General features: G+C 47.0%; 2 protein-coding genes and 3 non-coding genes across 11 annotated transcripts; 1 reads left to right on the forward strand and 4 right to left on the reverse strand.

Moving 5' to 3' along the window:
• Positions 1–394: 394 nt before the first annotated feature.
• Positions 395–8,575, forward strand: IDH3B (isocitrate dehydrogenase (NAD(+)) 3 non-catalytic subunit beta). 5 transcript variants are annotated; one of them, XM_056803597.1, is made up of 13 exons: positions 395–468; positions 660–723; positions 879–959; positions 5,287–5,385; positions 5,477–5,597; positions 6,044–6,110; positions 6,185–6,317; positions 6,424–6,557; positions 6,675–6,777; positions 6,906–7,052; positions 7,149–7,243; positions 7,380–7,440; positions 7,983–8,575. In XM_056803597.1, exons 2-13 carry the CDS (start codon positions 688–690, stop codon positions 8,070–8,072), a joined length of 1,167 nt encoding a protein of 388 aa, XP_056659575.1. In that variant the 5' UTR covers positions 395–468; positions 660–687; the 3' UTR covers positions 8,073–8,575. The 5 variants fall into 5 exon arrangements, 4 of the variants coding, with proteins under 4 accessions (XP_056659575.1, XP_056659573.1, XP_056659574.1 ...); XR_008913094.1 differs by lacking the exon at positions 395–468 and having other exon boundaries at positions 566–723; positions 7,983–8,333; positions 8,448–8,575; XM_056803598.1 differs by lacking the exon at positions 395–468 and having other exon boundaries at positions 566–723; positions 8,448–8,575.
• On the reverse strand, positions 8,576–13,054 carry NOP56 (NOP56 ribonucleoprotein). Of its 3 annotated transcripts, none has more exons than XM_056803594.1 (12): positions 12,928–13,053; positions 12,382–12,471; positions 11,878–11,992; positions 11,633–11,794; positions 11,203–11,401; positions 10,680–11,089; positions 10,445–10,596; positions 10,198–10,298; positions 9,722–9,870; positions 9,366–9,487; positions 9,021–9,146; positions 8,576–8,902 (listed from the first exon to the last, which is right to left on the reverse strand). In XM_056803594.1, the coding sequence occupies exons 1-12, from the start codon at positions 12,928–12,930 to the stop codon at positions 8,693–8,695; spliced, it is 1,839 nt and encodes a 612-aa protein (XP_056659572.1). In that variant the 5' UTR covers positions 12,931–13,053; the 3' UTR covers positions 8,576–8,692. The 3 variants fall into 3 exon arrangements, 2 of the variants coding, with proteins under 2 accessions (XP_056659572.1, XP_007496986.2); XM_007496924.2 differs by having other exon boundaries at positions 10,680–10,867; positions 12,928–13,052; XR_008913093.1 differs by lacking the exons at positions 8,576–8,902; positions 9,021–9,146; positions 9,366–9,487 and having other exon boundaries at positions 9,733–9,870; positions 10,032–10,298; positions 12,928–13,054.
• LOC130455273 (small nucleolar RNA SNORD57) lies at positions 9,220–9,287 on the reverse strand. Its single transcript, XR_008913192.1, has one exon. It is a non-coding gene; the product is annotated as a small nucleolar RNA SNORD57 (small nucleolar RNA).
• Positions 9,584–9,654, reverse strand: LOC130455274 (small nucleolar RNA SNORD56). Its single transcript, XR_008913193.1, has one exon. It is a non-coding gene; the product is annotated as a small nucleolar RNA SNORD56 (small nucleolar RNA).
• Positions 10,993–11,133, reverse strand: LOC130455286 (small nucleolar RNA SNORA51). Its single transcript, XR_008913205.1, has one exon. It is a non-coding gene; the product is annotated as a small nucleolar RNA SNORA51 (small nucleolar RNA).
• Positions 13,055–15,905: the final 2,851 nt, after the last annotated feature.

Consider the following 15,905-nt stretch of genomic DNA (forward strand, 5'->3'; position numbering starts at 1 on the left):
TTATTTGCTCCATGACTCTAGATAAGTCACTTCAGCGCTATCTGCCTCAGTTGCCCCATCTGTTAATTGGAGATCACAATGGCAACCACTTCTCTGGGCCGATGGGAGATTCAAGGGACTTAAGAGGCTTTGCAACCTTAAATTATTATATAAATAACTTCCAGCTCCCAGGCTTCTATACCTCGCTTCCCCTCCCTGGGCCGGAGTCTCACCATTTGTAACAGGGGGAGAGGGAGCCAGATGCTCTACAATACCCCTTCCAGCTCTAAAGTCTACGCACGCTCCAGCGAGGAACGAGCCAGAAAGGTCAAGGCCGAGGCCAATCTATGTATCGACACTCGATGCCAATCTATGTATCGACACTCCTTCCACCAGGGACTCCAATCTATGAATCGACACTCACTCCCTCCACCAGAGACGTTAATCTGCGAATCGAGACTCAACAATCCCTCGATCCGCTGGAGGGAGGTGAGTCAGCTCCTTCTCCTAGTCTTGATCCCACGTGACTGTACTTTCTCCCTCCTCCCTTCCTACCATCTAGATCCCACGTGACTGTACCTTCTCTCGCTTCCCACTCCCTTCTCCCTTCCTTCCCCCCTCCCCGCCCCGTCGGCTCTGGTCTAGACGTCATTACTGACGCGACGACTTTCTCCCCCAAGTCTCCTTAACCCAGGGGCATCGGAGAAGATGGCGGCCTTGACTGGAATCCGTGTGCTTAGCCGGGTAAGGCAGGAGAGGAGTCCGCCAGCCGGTGGAGCAGGGACAGCGGGATGGGGGTGAGGGTGGCGGGGCCAGAAAAGAAAGACTGGCAGTCCAGGAGCCCTCTCCCGGTCCTGTATCATCGAGGTCACGGACTGTCCATTTGTCTGTCCTTGCAGGCGCTTGTGGTGACCCCGAACCTTGGGACCTGGAGGGGTCTGATGACCACGGCTGCTGTCCGAGCTACCCCGCGGAGTGCGGTGAGAAGAGCCCCTTAACCCCCCCCCCCCCCCGCCCCGGGCTGTCACTGGGGGGGTCATTCCTTTCGACAGTTTTCATGCTCTCTCCTTGCTAAATGATCCCTTCCCGGCCCCTCCCTCCCTCCCTTCTTTCTCTGGCCTCTAACTCCTCCCCGCTGTAGAACCTGTCAACTAGAAAAAACACAGAACTATTAAATAGTCAAAATCACTCTTTAATCAAGGGAAAAGGGGTTAGCGCTGCTACTACGACAACAGAGCTGATTTCCAAGACTGCACCGGAGTCAAGACGCTCTGGTCACCAGCCCCTGGGAGTGCCACCGACTCAGGATGGACTCCAAGGAACAAAAGAACTTTGGGGACCGTATATACCACTCTAGGTGACCTGGGGGCTTTAGGTTTAGAGGGACAGTTGATTGACCTTACAATGGTGAGAAAGGAAAATGAAGAGTTCCAGACAGGAATAATAGTGAGGGGCTGGGGCCCCACAAAGGACACAAAAGGGAAAGACTCAGCCTAGGGCTGGGTCACCTTGGTCATGGACTTTAGCCTAGGGGGAAGAAACCATTGGGACAAAAGGGATGTTTAATATTGGATGGGATTAGCTGTTCCCACCCAAACTACCAGGAAGTTCACTGTCTGGTGAAGAGGGGCCTTCCCTCAGGGGGAAACTCTCCTGTGACAAGGTCAAAACCTGGGGTTTCTACACTCAAACTAAATAAACTGGGGATCTCTATATTTCCATGTTGACAAACCCTAGGTGTCATTCTGGTACCATTGCACCAACCTTTCTGCATATTAATTAATTAAAGGTTATGAATTGCTATGGCCAAGTCTTTCCATACCTGGTGGCCAAGCCTCTGGTGATGAACCTCTCCATTCTTAATTAGGCAGCTTCATCCTCTGTCGCCAGGCCATACTCAAAGGAGATGTGGATGTGAGTGCAGGTTTAATATTAGTAATTAAAGTCCTTAGTTGAAGAAAAGGTCTTCAAAAGCCATTTAATGCCAGAATAGTGAGCCCTCTTCTTGTAGCTCCAACTACAATCTTTTCCATTTCCAAAGACTTCAGCATCTAATCCAGATGTAGATTTGGGAGTCATCAGCATCTGTACCCTATTTGAAGACTTTAAGGAATGAGAATTTCCTTCTCCCAGGATAGCCTATTCCATTTTGCTTAGCTCTTTCCCTTGAGATGTTTTCCTTACATTGAGCCAAAATATGCTTTTGTGCAACATGGCTCTTCCTCCTGCCCTTTTAGGGCCAAGCAAAATAATCACATTTGATTGTGAGTTCTTTGAGGACAGGGACTGACTTTTTCCTCTTCTTGTATCCCCAGTATTTAGTGCTATCCTAGCATGTTTTGAGTGTGTATTAAAAGTTTCTTGCCTGAGTTTTCCCCATAACAATCTTTCAGATGCTTGAGAGGAATAATAGCTGTCTCCCCACACCCACCCCATCCCACCCCACCCCCTGCACCCTTTTAAATATACTCTACTCCAGGCTAACAATGTTCCAAACAGCAACTCTTCCTTCGTTTCTTTTACTTTTTTTGGTGTCCATATTAAATAGTACACTCATTTTGAGCTTGTAGTTCACTAACTACTTCCTCTTTCTCATAGGAACTATACTTCCACCAACCTGTACTTGCTTAGGTTGTTTGTTTTTTTTTAACACAGATATATGATTTAAAAAGTATAGGTATATATATCCCACTTAAACTTTATCTTGTTAGATTCAACCCATCATTCTGGCCTATCAAAATATTTTGGATGGCAACTATTTTCTCGTGTGTCATTCCTCTCAGCTTTGTATCATTTACAGATTTAATTAGTATTCCTTCTATATTATCATTCAGTTAGTTGGCTAAAGAATAAAGTTCTGTGAATGGGTAATGCAGGTATATGCCCAAGTCTTCCTTATTCTTTTCTTCAATAAGTAACTTGCCTTTTGTTACTTTCAATTTGGAATAAAGAGCCTTCAAGTGAAGAATTTTGAGCAGATTAGAAACACAACCAGATTTGTGTGTAAGGAAATAGCTTGGCATAATGTCTAGGATGGATTGGAGGTGTGGGAGTTGAGGGTATCAGGAAGATGTGTTTAAAGGCAATAAGCCTAAAGGTGGTAATAAGGGCCTAGGAATGTAGCAATCAAAGTATAGAGAAGATGGACATGAGATGTTTCAAAGGTAGAACTGATAAGACTTGACAACAAAGTATGAGACCAGGGAAAGGGAAGAGTAGAAGGTAATACCAATTTGAGAGATTGGGTGAATGGTGGTACCAATGAAAGAAATAATCCAGAAGGTAGCTTTAGTTACCAAGCATTTGTTGACTTTAAATGATCACTATATTGCAAATAGTAATGATAGGGAAATAGGTTTTGAACAATGGTACATGGAAAACCCAGTGGAATTGCTTGTTGGCTCCGGAGGGGGAGGGGGAGGAAAAGAACATGAATCATGTAACCATGGGGAAAATAGTCTAAATTAAATAAATAAATTTAAGCCAAGCATTTATGAAACACTAACTCTGTGAGGCACTGAACTAAATTTAGGTCGATTGGAAACTGGTTGTTGTAAAGTGGAAAGAGCACTGATTCTGAGTGAGAAGACTGAGATTCAAGACTGCCTTCTCATGCTTACTACATGTATGACATTGGAAAGGTCACTTACTTTCCCTGGGCCTCCATTCCTTCAAAAATTGGATGATCTCTAAGGTCTTTTACAACTCTGAATCCTATCATCCTAAATTTGGCTTGACTTTGAATCTATTGAACTTGAGGTTCTGGTGGGGTCTCCAGGTAGAAATGCCCTCAGACATTTTGAGATATAGGATTAAAGATGAGAAGTAAAATCAGTACTTGAGATTTGGGAGTCACCTGCACAGTGATAGAAGTTGAAGCCATAGGGTTGAGATTGGCAAAGGAGATCATAGAAAGAAAAAAAAAAGATCAAGAATTTTGGAAAGACAAAATGTTACAAAGTTTAGGGAAAGAGAAGGAATGGTTAGAGCAATGTTTAGAAATTGGTATGAGTCACTGATCCTCCAGCACTGACAGGAGCAATCCCAGCAAGGCTGCCCCTGTCAACAGTCTTGCAGAAACAGGTGTGCCAGGATCCTATAACAGCACTAGAATTCTATATCTATATTGATATATATATATATATTCTATAATCCTATAACAGCACTAGAACAAGCACTGGTGATTGACAGTGTTGGACTTGGAGTCAGGAAATGCTGAGTTTGGGTTCCATTTCTTGTACTGACTAATTTCTCAAAGCCTATTTCCTTATCCATAAAATATTAGGGACAGTGAGAGGCAACATGACACAGTGATGGAGGGTGAACCTTGAAGTCAAGACCACCCAAGTTCCCAAGAATGCCACTGGTCATGTGCTCCAGGATAATGCCCGTTTGACTCTCCAAGCCCCTGGGTTACAGAACAGTTGCTTAAGTGGTATTGGTAGAGGCAGTTAATTCCCAAGGTGTCTTGTATGGATGAAATCTCAGGTCTCAAACCTTTCTTGCAGGACTTGGATGAAATTACATAAACATAAAAACTGTTTCAGCCTTTGTCATTTCTGGATCCCAGGGATGTACAGGTCCCTGTAGTACAAAGGAAAGGGTAATAGTGGTTTGGGAGTCAGGAGCCCTGGATTTGAAACCCCCTGTAAAGGGTAGTGTACCTCTCACTGACTTTGAGCTGATATAAATTACAGAACTTCTCCTAATCTGTTTCTTCAGCAGTCATGATAACTTGAGACATTAGATCTTCACAAAAATAGGAGGGGTCCTTTTCCATTTAGTGCCTAATAGTTAACCTGAAATTGACCAGGCCTTAGAAGATAGGCTATACAATACTTCCCTTGCAAGAAATGGTTGAAAATGAGGAGCAGATTTTCTATTATAGAGAAAAAAGAGGAATGATTGGAAGAGAAAATGGGGACTTTTTAGAAGGGTTGGAGTCAAAATACCTTGAGACACTGCAGATGGAACTCATTTTTTTTGTTTTTGCTTTGTTTATTATTATTTTAGGAAAAGATCCTGAGTCATTTAAATCCTGTGAAATAAATTCTTATGTTATTTGCTGTTTGACCAGAGAGAGGTAGGGCTTGGCTAGATGCTCTCCAAGTTGCCTTCCAAACTTGGCGTGGCATTCCATCCTCTAGCTGCAGCCCTCTCTGATCTACAGAGGTGTCATCTTCAGTCTCCTTGACCATGACTCCTAAGTCACTGACCTCAGCCTTCAAAGTCAGCTCTCCTCAGTCTATTGGATCATTCCACAAGAGGCCTTTATATATTCCATCCACCTTCTTCTGTGCCTCACAGGTAGATGATGTGAAGGTGGAAGGGGCATTCCCTGTCACTATGCTGCCTGGTGATGGTGTGGGACCTGAGCTCATGCATGCTGTCAAAGAAGTCTTCAAGGTAAGAAGGGGTTGAGAAGGAAGGGTCAGATACAGATTCAAAGCGGCCTGACAAACTACCCCACTGATACCTCCCACCTCTGGGCTTACAGGCAGCCAGTGTCCCTGTGGAGTTTCAGGAGCATCATCTGAGTGAGGTGCAGAACATGGCCTCAGAAGAGAAGCTAGAGCAAGTGCTGAGCTCCATGAAAGAAAACAAAGTTGCTATCATTGGTATGTCCTTGTCTCCCAGCTCCCACTCTCCACAAACAAGCTTCATTCACATCTGTTCACTGGATCTCACACCAATATTGCTGAACTTGACCCCTTCTCCCTCTGCTGCTTAGAGCCCTTTCCCATAGGAGCCCTACAGATCAGGGTGATTATTTCAGGCTGCATACTAATTGAGAACCCTGTTATTTGGGTCAGCAAAGCTTAGGACAAGAATTTCTGACCATTTTGTAGAGTTTCAGAGTATTTAGTCCAACCTGCCTAGTGCAGGACAGTAGGGTATTGACTACGTTCTATGTGAATTGCCATATGGAGGGATGGGTGGATTCAAGAATTCAGATAGATGTAGGGGGTGGTCCTAGGATGTTGGGTAGAGGGCTCTTAGCCCCAAGAGAACCAACCTCTGCCTGGGACCCTCACTGACCCTCACTCTGGATGTGCCCTCACAGGAAAAATTCACACCCCAATGGACACAGAGTACAAAGGGGATTTGGCCTCTTATGACATGCGGCTCAGGTATGAGGTTAACAGGACCTTGGGATATTGGGTGCTGTGGCACTGTATAACACTACCTTCCCCCCTTCTGCCAGGCGTAAGCTGGACCTCTTTGCCAATGTCGTTCATGTCAAGAGCCTTCCAGGATACAAGACTCGACACAACAACCTGGACTTGGTGATCATCCGTGAGCAGACTGAAGGAGAATATAGCTCCCTGGAGCATGAGGTGGAGTATAAGTCCCCTGGCTGTGGTCCTGCAGTGGGGACAGAACAGATATTTTGTCCTCCTCTCACCTAATATTAGTCTAAGACTGCTCCTTCCGCCCAAGCAGAGTGCCAGAGGTGTGATTGAATGTTTGAAGATTGTCACTCGTGCTAAGTCCCAGCGAATCGCCAAGTTTGCCTTTGACTATGCCACCAAGAAGGGCCGAGGGAAGGTCACAGCTGTGCACAAGGCCAACATTATGTGAGTTACAAGTTGGAAGTTGGGGAGGGGGGGGTAGGGCTCAGGGTCCTGGGAAGGTCATATGAGTGAGTGAGCTTGGGGGGCTTCACTGACCTCAGACCATGGCCTCCCCTCCAGGAAACTAGGTGACGGGCTATTCTTGCAGTGCTGTGAGGAGGTGGCTGAGCTATACCCCAAGATCAAGTTTGAGACCATGATCATAGACAACTGTTGTATGCAGGTATAGTGTCTCCCAGCCCTCTCCACTCCCTGTGGCCCCAACCATACTTCATGTTCCACTCTGCCTCCCCCGTGCACCTTGTCTCTGCCACCCATCATCTCTCATCCTTTCTCTCCTCCTTTCCTCAGCTGGTGCAGAATCCATACCAGTTTGATGTGCTCGTGATGCCCAATCTCTATGGAAACATCATTGACAACCTAGCTGCAGGTTTGGTAGGGGGTGCAGGCGTGGTTCCTGGTGAAAGCTACAGTGCAGAATATGCTGTTTTTGAAACAGTGAGTGAGACCTTAAGGGCACCTTTTCTTAATACTGACTCCCTCTGGGGTCCCCTGGCACCACTGCATTGTTCTAACTTTACTCTACCCCCACAGGGCGCAAGGCATCCATTTGCCCAAGCTGTGGGTAGGAATATTGCCAACCCCACTGCCATGTTGCTATCTTCCAGCAATATGCTGAGGCACCTCAAGTATGTCCTGGGACTGTGTGTGTGTGACAGAGGGACTCTGAGGGAGGCCACATGGGGCAGAGGTTGCGTGAGGGAGCGAGACACCCCTAGTTTGGAGGGGTTGCATCAGTTAGTTCTTTCTTTTCTTCTGGGACAGCCTGGAGTATCACTCCAACATGATTGCTGAGGCTGTGAAGAAGGTGATAAAAATGGGCAAAGTGAGTATGGATTGGCTAACTAACCCTCTGCAGTCATTCCCCTGCCCACCCAAGGAGTGCCAGGATGTTGCTATTCTGGCTCCCCGGCTCCCAGCCTGGGTTAAGCACACCCTGGCACTCCCCCTCAGCAGCATCCTGGCTTGCCCTCTGGTTATTCCCTCACCCCTCTTCACCTTGCTGGTGCTCTTGCTTCCCCTTGGATTGCTCTTATACTTTTCCTTGTTCCCATGTCTCACATCTCTTCTTGCTCAGCCCACCAAATGGTGGGCTCTGAGGATCAGATGAAATTAACTGACTTCCTTTGTACACCTAAAAGAACCTTATAAATGCCAACTTCTCTCTGGGCCATCCTTCACCCCATCCTCCATCTCTTGTGTTTCCTCAACTCTTTCCCCATTCTTTCATCTCTTCTTGGCACTTCCATCTTTCCTCAGGTCGCCTTCCCACCCCTCCATTATCATTCTCCCTTCTTTTGCCCACCCTCCACACTCACTAGCCATCTTTTCCCTTCTTGTTCCTGGTGGCTTTGTCACTGGATGTAGGTTCGGACTCGGGACATGGGCGGCTACAGCACCACGTCTGACTTCATCAAGTCTGTCATCAGCCACCTGCACCCCCCTCATGGGGGCTAGAACCTCTCCCCATTTCCTTATCTTGCCCTTGACCAGAGTCCCTGGACAAGTCCCATTGTTCTCACCCCCCTGCTTCCATAAAATGGACCACTTGGAGGAACTCTGCCCCATTCCATTCCATGGGACAAGATCTCTTTATCTACAGCTGTTTGTGCTTTTGTCTCAATAAAAACCACGACCAGAGTCAGGATCCTTTGTGCCATCCCTCCCAATTTAACCTGGGGCTTTTGGTGGAACAATCCCCTATCAGTATGGGGGAAGGTATTAAAAATTTTGTTTTGGGAACAGAAATGGGAGGAGGGCCTGAGGGGAGGAAGAGATCCAAGAAATTCTCTTGGGTCTAAGGTTAAATTATTACCCCCTTTTCCCTCACAGGTACGCACCCCGGACATGGGTGGCTATGCCACCTGCCGGGATCTCACCCAGGCCATCATTAGTAGCCTGTCTACCCCACAAGCATCCTGATAAATCTGGGAGAAGAAATAAATTAAACCAAGGTAGCATTCTGTGAGTTAATGTCTTTATTGGGGGTGAGGGAGGGAAATTACAGTCCTGGCCCTTGGGTGCTGGGCCCAGGAACACACAGCACCAGTGGTCACCTGAGCCTCAAGTCCTGGGTTCTAGTCCTCGCCCCCAGAAGTCTTTTGTGCCTTTTTCTTTTTTTTCTTGACTATAGTGGGTGTGTCTGCTGCTACTCCATCTTCTGAATTTAAAAGTTTTTTCTTTTTCTTGGGCTTAGGGGGTGTGGATATCTCTTCAGGGACTTCTTCAGTCTCATCCTCCTGTCGTTTTCTTTTCTTTTTTGGTTTCTCCTCCCCATTCTCAGTTTCCTAAAGGCAAATGTGGGGACATGCTTAGAACCAAACCAGTCCCCAGATTACAAATTGTCCACCATGGGTTTTTGGATGGGTGGAGGGTACCTGTCTGATATACAGATACATCACACACCTGTCCATTTTCAGGAATGCTGTTTTCTGCAGCTGCCAAAGCCTCTAGGCGCTTCTTCTCTTTCTTCAGCCGCTTCTTTTCCTTCTTCGCCAGCTTCCTCCTAATCTCTGCAACCACTTCCCCAGCCTGTCCAGACAAACTATTGTCAGCTCCCAGAAATCCCAACCAGCACTAAAGCATAAACTTCCCCTGACATGTTGGATCAGGCTCATTAAATCAGTTTTTGCCTCCACTCTGGAGTCAGGGTAAGGATGCTCATCACCTCCAACAGGTATAGACTATGCTCTCCCATCTGTCCTTCCCTCCCCATGCCTTCCACTGGTAGACCATATATCTTGGGCCAACCTCATTCACTGCCTCCTTCATAACATCCAGATTCTTCCGGGGTGGGTCCCCTGTCTCATAGAATGATAGGCGTTCTTCTACCTGTTCCCGTAACTTCTCTCCAAACACAGTTGTGGGAACCTCTGGGAACAGATGATTAGGATACTGTTGGGAGGAGGATCATGTAGCCCACCCTTCAAGGGGACCCTGGTGATCTCCGAACCCCTCAACCCTCAGCTTTGCTCAGACTAAGAAATTCAACACTCACAAGGTGAACTGCTGTTGACGAAAAATTTTCCCATCATTGCAGAAGCCACTTGGAATAGTTTTTCCTGCTTACCCTATTCCCCCCTCCCCCTCAGCCCTGAATCCTGTACCAGAAAAGCAGTCGATCCGGGATGCAATGCTGCATTTGTTTGCCAGGTATCGGGAGATTCTGCCTTTATTCTTGGCGGCCGCACGGCCAATGAAGGTTGAGTGGAATATGAGTCCATATTTGGGGGTATTTCCCCGAGTCTTCAGGGCTCTATAGAAGTGTACAGGGTTAGCTTCCTAGGGACAGATTCCCAAATCCCTTACCCCTGGACCATTTTACCAAAGGTCTCCCATTTCAATTCCAAAAATGATTGCCCACCTCGGCCCCACCCACAAAACTCCCATGGGGGCCAGGAGTCAGATGTCGCTGACCTGGAGGCTGCATCCCCTCCTTGGGGCCATGGGGGTCACTCAGAGGCTAGGGCTGACCCATCACAACCGAGACAAAGCCTTCGGGTCAGGGTACCCCAGCGCTGCCATCACAGTGACACACCCCCTAGCAGCTGGCACCAGAATGTCAGTACCTGAACATTGGTACCTGAACAGTGCCTTCTCAGCCCCCAAGATCTGCACTGTGGATGCTGGGTACTTGGCCAGATTGGTAAGGCTCCCAGCATGGGAGATAAGTCGAGCACCAACCTAGGAAGAAAAAAAAATGATGTGGGCGAAGGGCAGCCAGTTCTGACATAACCAAACCCACTCTTAACTCTGAAGGAGAAAACAGTTAAGCTAGAAGCTGCACCGTAAGGCAACAGTACCCCCCAACACACACCCCAATGACTGACCGCCTCCCCAATGAGGGCTGACAGGCTGGGGGCCACTTGGGCCATCTTGGATCGAAGGTAAGCGTTCAAACTCTGTCGATACTCAGATAAAGACACCACTCGACTTGAAAAACTTTCAATATTGATCAGGTCAATGGGAGATATGTCCATACCTGGAAAAGCGATAAATAAATATAAAGACCCTAACATTCTCCTCCACAACTGACTGAACAAAGACTTCCAATAAAACACTCACCCATGGAAGACCGAGATGCATCCAGGATGGCTTGGGCCTTCGCTCCATCCATTGTCAGCTCCTCCAGAGCCTCTAGCTTCTCCTCATTCAATTCTTTTCGATTACCAATGAGCCGGGCCAGGCGACAGTATGTGGCATTGTCATTAACAATTTTTACCAGTTCGGGAAAATGATAGCCATACCACTCCCTGGAAAAACCAGAGATGATCTTAAGCAGAAAAAAAAAAGAAAAGCAGCAGTCCAATGGAGAAACACACCTTACCCACTGCACCTCCCTGTCCCCCAAACCCAATTCCCCAGATTCCCAAGTTGTTGCTGTCTCCCCTTTCACAATACAGCTAGGGCACACGCAGGCTCCTGGCTGAGGTGTACAAGAGGAAAGGTTTCTCTGCCTCCTTTTTCTATACAGTCTGTGCAAAGAAAAAACACAGTCTGTGGTAAGCAATAGGAGGTGGAAGGGCTAGAGTGCCATCAAAAATTCAGCCATGGCTCCAACACCTGCCCCACCCTCCCTGGAGCTGACCTGACACGCATAGAAAAGGTGTTGATGTCTTTGTCCAGCTGGTCAAGAAGACTGATGGACTGGATGATCATGTTGTCTACTCTGTTCACATTGAACTTGACCTTGGCCCGAGAGTAGCTGTGTCCTAGACCCAGTTGGGCCTTAGAAGCTGAAACCTCAGTCAGACCTTTCACCAGAGAATGAAAGTGCAGACGAACTCCTGAAAGCAATCAGGTAGAATGAGACACTACCAGGACTTGGGCCCAGGTGAGGTTACAAGGCATTTTGGGACGTGAGCAAGGACTGCTGGGGAATGGAGTTCTGGATTCAAGTCTCCATTTTTACACCCCAGAGTACCTCTCCACCACTGGAATCCAGTACTCATTCAAACTTCTACTTAGACCGTGTCCCAGCCCTCACTTCTGATTTCTAAAGTTATCTAGACTCTTACCTCTAAGGATTTCAGCAACAACACCTCCAGTTTGGCAGGGATAACCTAATTCCTCTTGGATAGCAGCCCCAATCTTGGGGTCTCCAACACCCAGTAAGGCTTTCTTCTTCTTAGCTGGCATGTTGGTTTCCAAGAAAAGTCGGAGATCCTCATGGAGGATACCTGTGAATAGTTATTTCTTCAAATTACAAATGCACAGCATATTAAAAAAAGTCAGAAAAATCAAGAGGGGAAAAGACACTCACCCTCGGAAACTGCATTAGCATTCTCTAAAGCACTGTGGGCAGACTTAAATGGAGAAAAGGCCACAAGACGGACAATGCTGTGAAACTTTCCAATGTTCAGCACACATTCCTCCACCTGAGAAGGTAAAGAGTGTCTAGGGACACTGCTGGAGAAGGGGAAGGTGGCAAACTCCCCATTTTCAGGGAAAATAGGTTCCTACTCAGGGACACAGGCTCCTCCCCAATGCTTTCTTCCTCTTCCATCACCAAGAATTGCAAACAAAAGCTACTTGGCCTAAAGATCTAAGAAGCAGGAGGCAGGAGCACGTGGCTTTCTCTAGAAGGCCTTTTTCATACTACCCTCCCATCCTTCCTCCTGGGGCTGAGACAGACACCGTACTCAGAGAGTAAGTCACATCACTATGGTCAGGGGATTGACAGATTTTAAAAACTCATCACAGTGCAGCGGCTGTTGTCCCAGGGAACCTCTACTCCCAAATGCACCCTGCCTGCAGCCAGGCTTACCTGGGGTAGTAGCAGACTGATCTCCTCCACTTCCTTGAGTGCCAGCAGAGCATAGCCAGCGGCATGCTCAAACAGCACGTGCAACAGCACCTAGGAGTATAGGGGGGAGGGGTGTTAAATGGGGTCCTTGAAACCCCGATTCAGTGACCGAAAAAGTTAACCCGTCCAGGCCAGCCCCGCCACGTGGGTCCAACTCCCCATGCTGCTCCACGTGTCCCAGTCCAGTCCCGAAAAGCAGAGTTCTGAAACCCCTCCAGAAAGCCCCGGGACCTCATCCCCCGCAAAGGCTGCGCTTCTCGCCTGTCCTGCTCTGCCCTCGAAGGAAGGCCCAGGCTACCACACTTGGGAGGCCGCACACATGCGGCCCAAAAGTCGGCTATCTGCCTCTGCCACCGCCGTTCCCCTCCCTGCCTCCGTGCGCACGCGCTTATATTGGACCCTCGCTCCACCTGCAGCTTACTCCCTTCCCCACCCTCAGATTTGGGGCAGGACGACTCGCGACCCCCGACCCCCGACCCCTGCCCCATGGCCCGCAGGCCAGCTCACCATGGCGGCAGTCTGAAGCCCCAATCGCAATGCGGGCCTCCCGCCGGACACGCAGGTACCCTAGCGTCGCTAGCCCCACCTCCTCCGGGTCGAAACGTCCACTCAGAGCTCGGGGAAGGCACCATCGTTTAAAGAGACCAAGGGGGAGGCTGAAGAAAATGGTCTCGCCCGGAAGTAAGGTGGGGCCACCGGGGCCGCCGCGTGCGCGCTGCTTCCCGCCTTTGCACCGGCCCCACTGGCTGATGGGAATGGGGCGGTGCTTCCGGGATCACCCAGACCCCCGCGGTGGGGACGTTCTAATAAGTATTAGAAAATACAAGATAATTAATGGGTCTCTGAGTCATTTCCACCTACGGAAAAAGTCGTCACTCCTCCACGTGGGGGCAACCGTAACGATCCTTTGCCGTGGAAAGGAAGAGGCCGGGGGGTGAGGGCGTGGGCGACGTGGAATCCACACAATGTGCCTGGAACCAAACTTCAGTTCTCGCGATACCTTCTTACCGCGCGCGGACTGTGTTCTTTCTACTGCTCCTATTGTAACCGGCCTGTCTCTGTTTCCGGTTGTGTTCCCTATTCCTCCTTCCAAAGGTCACCTGCTGTCCGGGGGCCCAGCAGCCGTTGTTCCTCTGAGAAAGTGTTCTCCCATGACTCGAGAACTCTGATAAAAGTGCTGTTTCTAGTCTCAGGGAGAAGCTTTGAAGCTGCAAGAGCACGGCACCATTTCCCTAGAACAGTCCAACCCCTGACCTTCCTTCAGCCCGTCCTCAATGTCTGCAGGATAGGTACAGGCAGGCATGCCCTAGGAACTCTGGCTATCCGGAGAGCATAATATAGATGACAGACGTTGCATATACACTTGGCCTTTTCGCAGTGTACAAGTGCTAGACTGCACTCTTTCCAATCCACCCATCAACAAACATTGTGTACCTACTATGTGTCAGGCTAGGCAGTACAAGGATAAGTGCATTCAAAAAACTTATCTAGTCATGGAAATACCGCGTGTACATTACAAGTCAAGTACTAGTTAACTGGAGAAGAAGACACAGCAATTGAGAGGACCAATTAAATCTTACCATAAAAGATAGTGCTGGAGATGTCTTGAAGGAACCCAAAGATTCCAAGAGCCAGAAAAGAAGACATTCAGACAGGAGTTAGCAAGTAAAAAGGCACAGACAGGAGATGTGGGGAGAGGCTGTGAGTGTGTAGTGAGTGATTATGTTTTGCTTAAGTGGACCTTAATTACTAGACTAGAAACTGGAGAGAAGTATAATGTTAAAAGTTGTTTATATTGGATCCTAGAATAGAGAACCACTGAAATTTATTGAATAGAGTAACATGGTCAAACATATGCTTTAGGAAAAACATTTTGCTGTATGGAAGATTGTAGTAGGAAGAAAGGAGACAGAGTCCAATTGGGAGAGTATTGTAATAATTTAGACAAGATAATGAGGACTTACAGTAATGTCAGTAAAAGTAGAACGAAGTCTCTTACCCCTTCGGGGCAGAGGTGAGCTGTCCATCCACTGGTATAGAATATAGTATATGTCAACTTGTATTTGCTGAAGGTTTGTTGCGTAGGCTACATATGGGGGCCTCATTCTCCACCCTGAGCTTAGGTGAAAGTCAGTGGATTTAGGGCAGAATCTGGTGCCTCACCTACATAGGAGTGGCCTATGTAGAAGCTCCCTTTTTTTGTACCAAGAAGTTCTTTTGCCTTGGTGGGACCTCTACTATGTCAACTTGAAAAAAATCAGAACTACCAGACTCACTATAATAACAGATCTTTAATGGGGGCAGGAAGAATATAGTAAAGAAACACCACACAGAGCCACCACCATGAGAGGGGTATATATTCCCAGAGAGGAACAAATGGACCAGAAAATCTGAGACTTCCCACCTCATTACTATAGAAAGTGAGGTGCTTATATAGTTTTTTTAAAGGTCACATGATTTTACTAAGCTTGAGAAAGAAATTATAGTCAGGAGGTAGCTAGGTGACTCAGTGGATTGAGAACCAGGCCTAGAGACAAGGTCCTGGGTTCAAAAATGACTTAAGATATTTCCTAGCTATGTGACCTTGGACAAGTCATCTAACTCCCATTGCCTAGCCCTTAATGCTCTTCTGTCTTGGAACTAATACACAGTATTGATTCTAAGATGGAAGAGTAAGGGTTAAAAAAAAAATCTATAATCCAAGTCACAATGCTTGGATATTTGAGGTGACCTTAAGAGGTGATTGTATCTACTTAAGAGTTTATTGTCTACTTTAAACTCAGTTTTTGAGAAAGAGATAAGCCCAATTCGTAGTTAAATTAACCTTTGGATTTTTTGTTTGAAATCTCTGGGAACAGTTTGGGAAAAAAGTCAATCTGGAAAAATTTTGAAGACGTGTTAATTGGTGATGGATATGATACTAAGGAGAAACAACATATTTGCACATTAGGTTATGTGGAGTAAGTGAGAAAATAAGGATGACACTTCACTTTTGATTAATTATGGTTCTCATTTAGAAGATTCTTCTCTGTTCAGGGGTTTTATTCAACCAGCACAATGTTGTTTGCAAACAGAAACATCTGTCTTAGTATACTTTGCTACTTATCCCCTGTGCAATCTTGGGCAAGTCACTTGGGCCTCCGTTTTCTTATCTGTAAAATGACAGTTGGATTAGATGATCTCTAAATTCACTTTCAATTTGAACTCTATGCGCCTATAATAGGAATCTCTTTTCCATTTGTATTTGATGCTGGATATCCTCTATGATGTGGTAAATTTTTTTTTAAATTAAAATGTTTATTTAATTAATTTAGAATATTTTCCCATGGTTACATGATTCCTGTTCTCCCTCCCCCCTCCCCCAGCCAACATACAAGTTCACTGCTTTTACTTGTGTCATTAATCAAGACCTATTTCCATATTGTTGGTAATTACATTAGGGTGATTGCTTAGAGTCTACATCCCCAATCATGTCCCCATCAAAC

The sequence above is a fragment of the Monodelphis domestica genome, chromosome 6, assembly GCF_027887165.1.
Source record: "Monodelphis domestica isolate mMonDom1 chromosome 6, mMonDom1.pri, whole genome shotgun sequence".
Lineage (NCBI taxonomy): Eukaryota > Metazoa > Chordata > Mammalia > Didelphimorphia > Didelphidae > Monodelphis > Monodelphis domestica.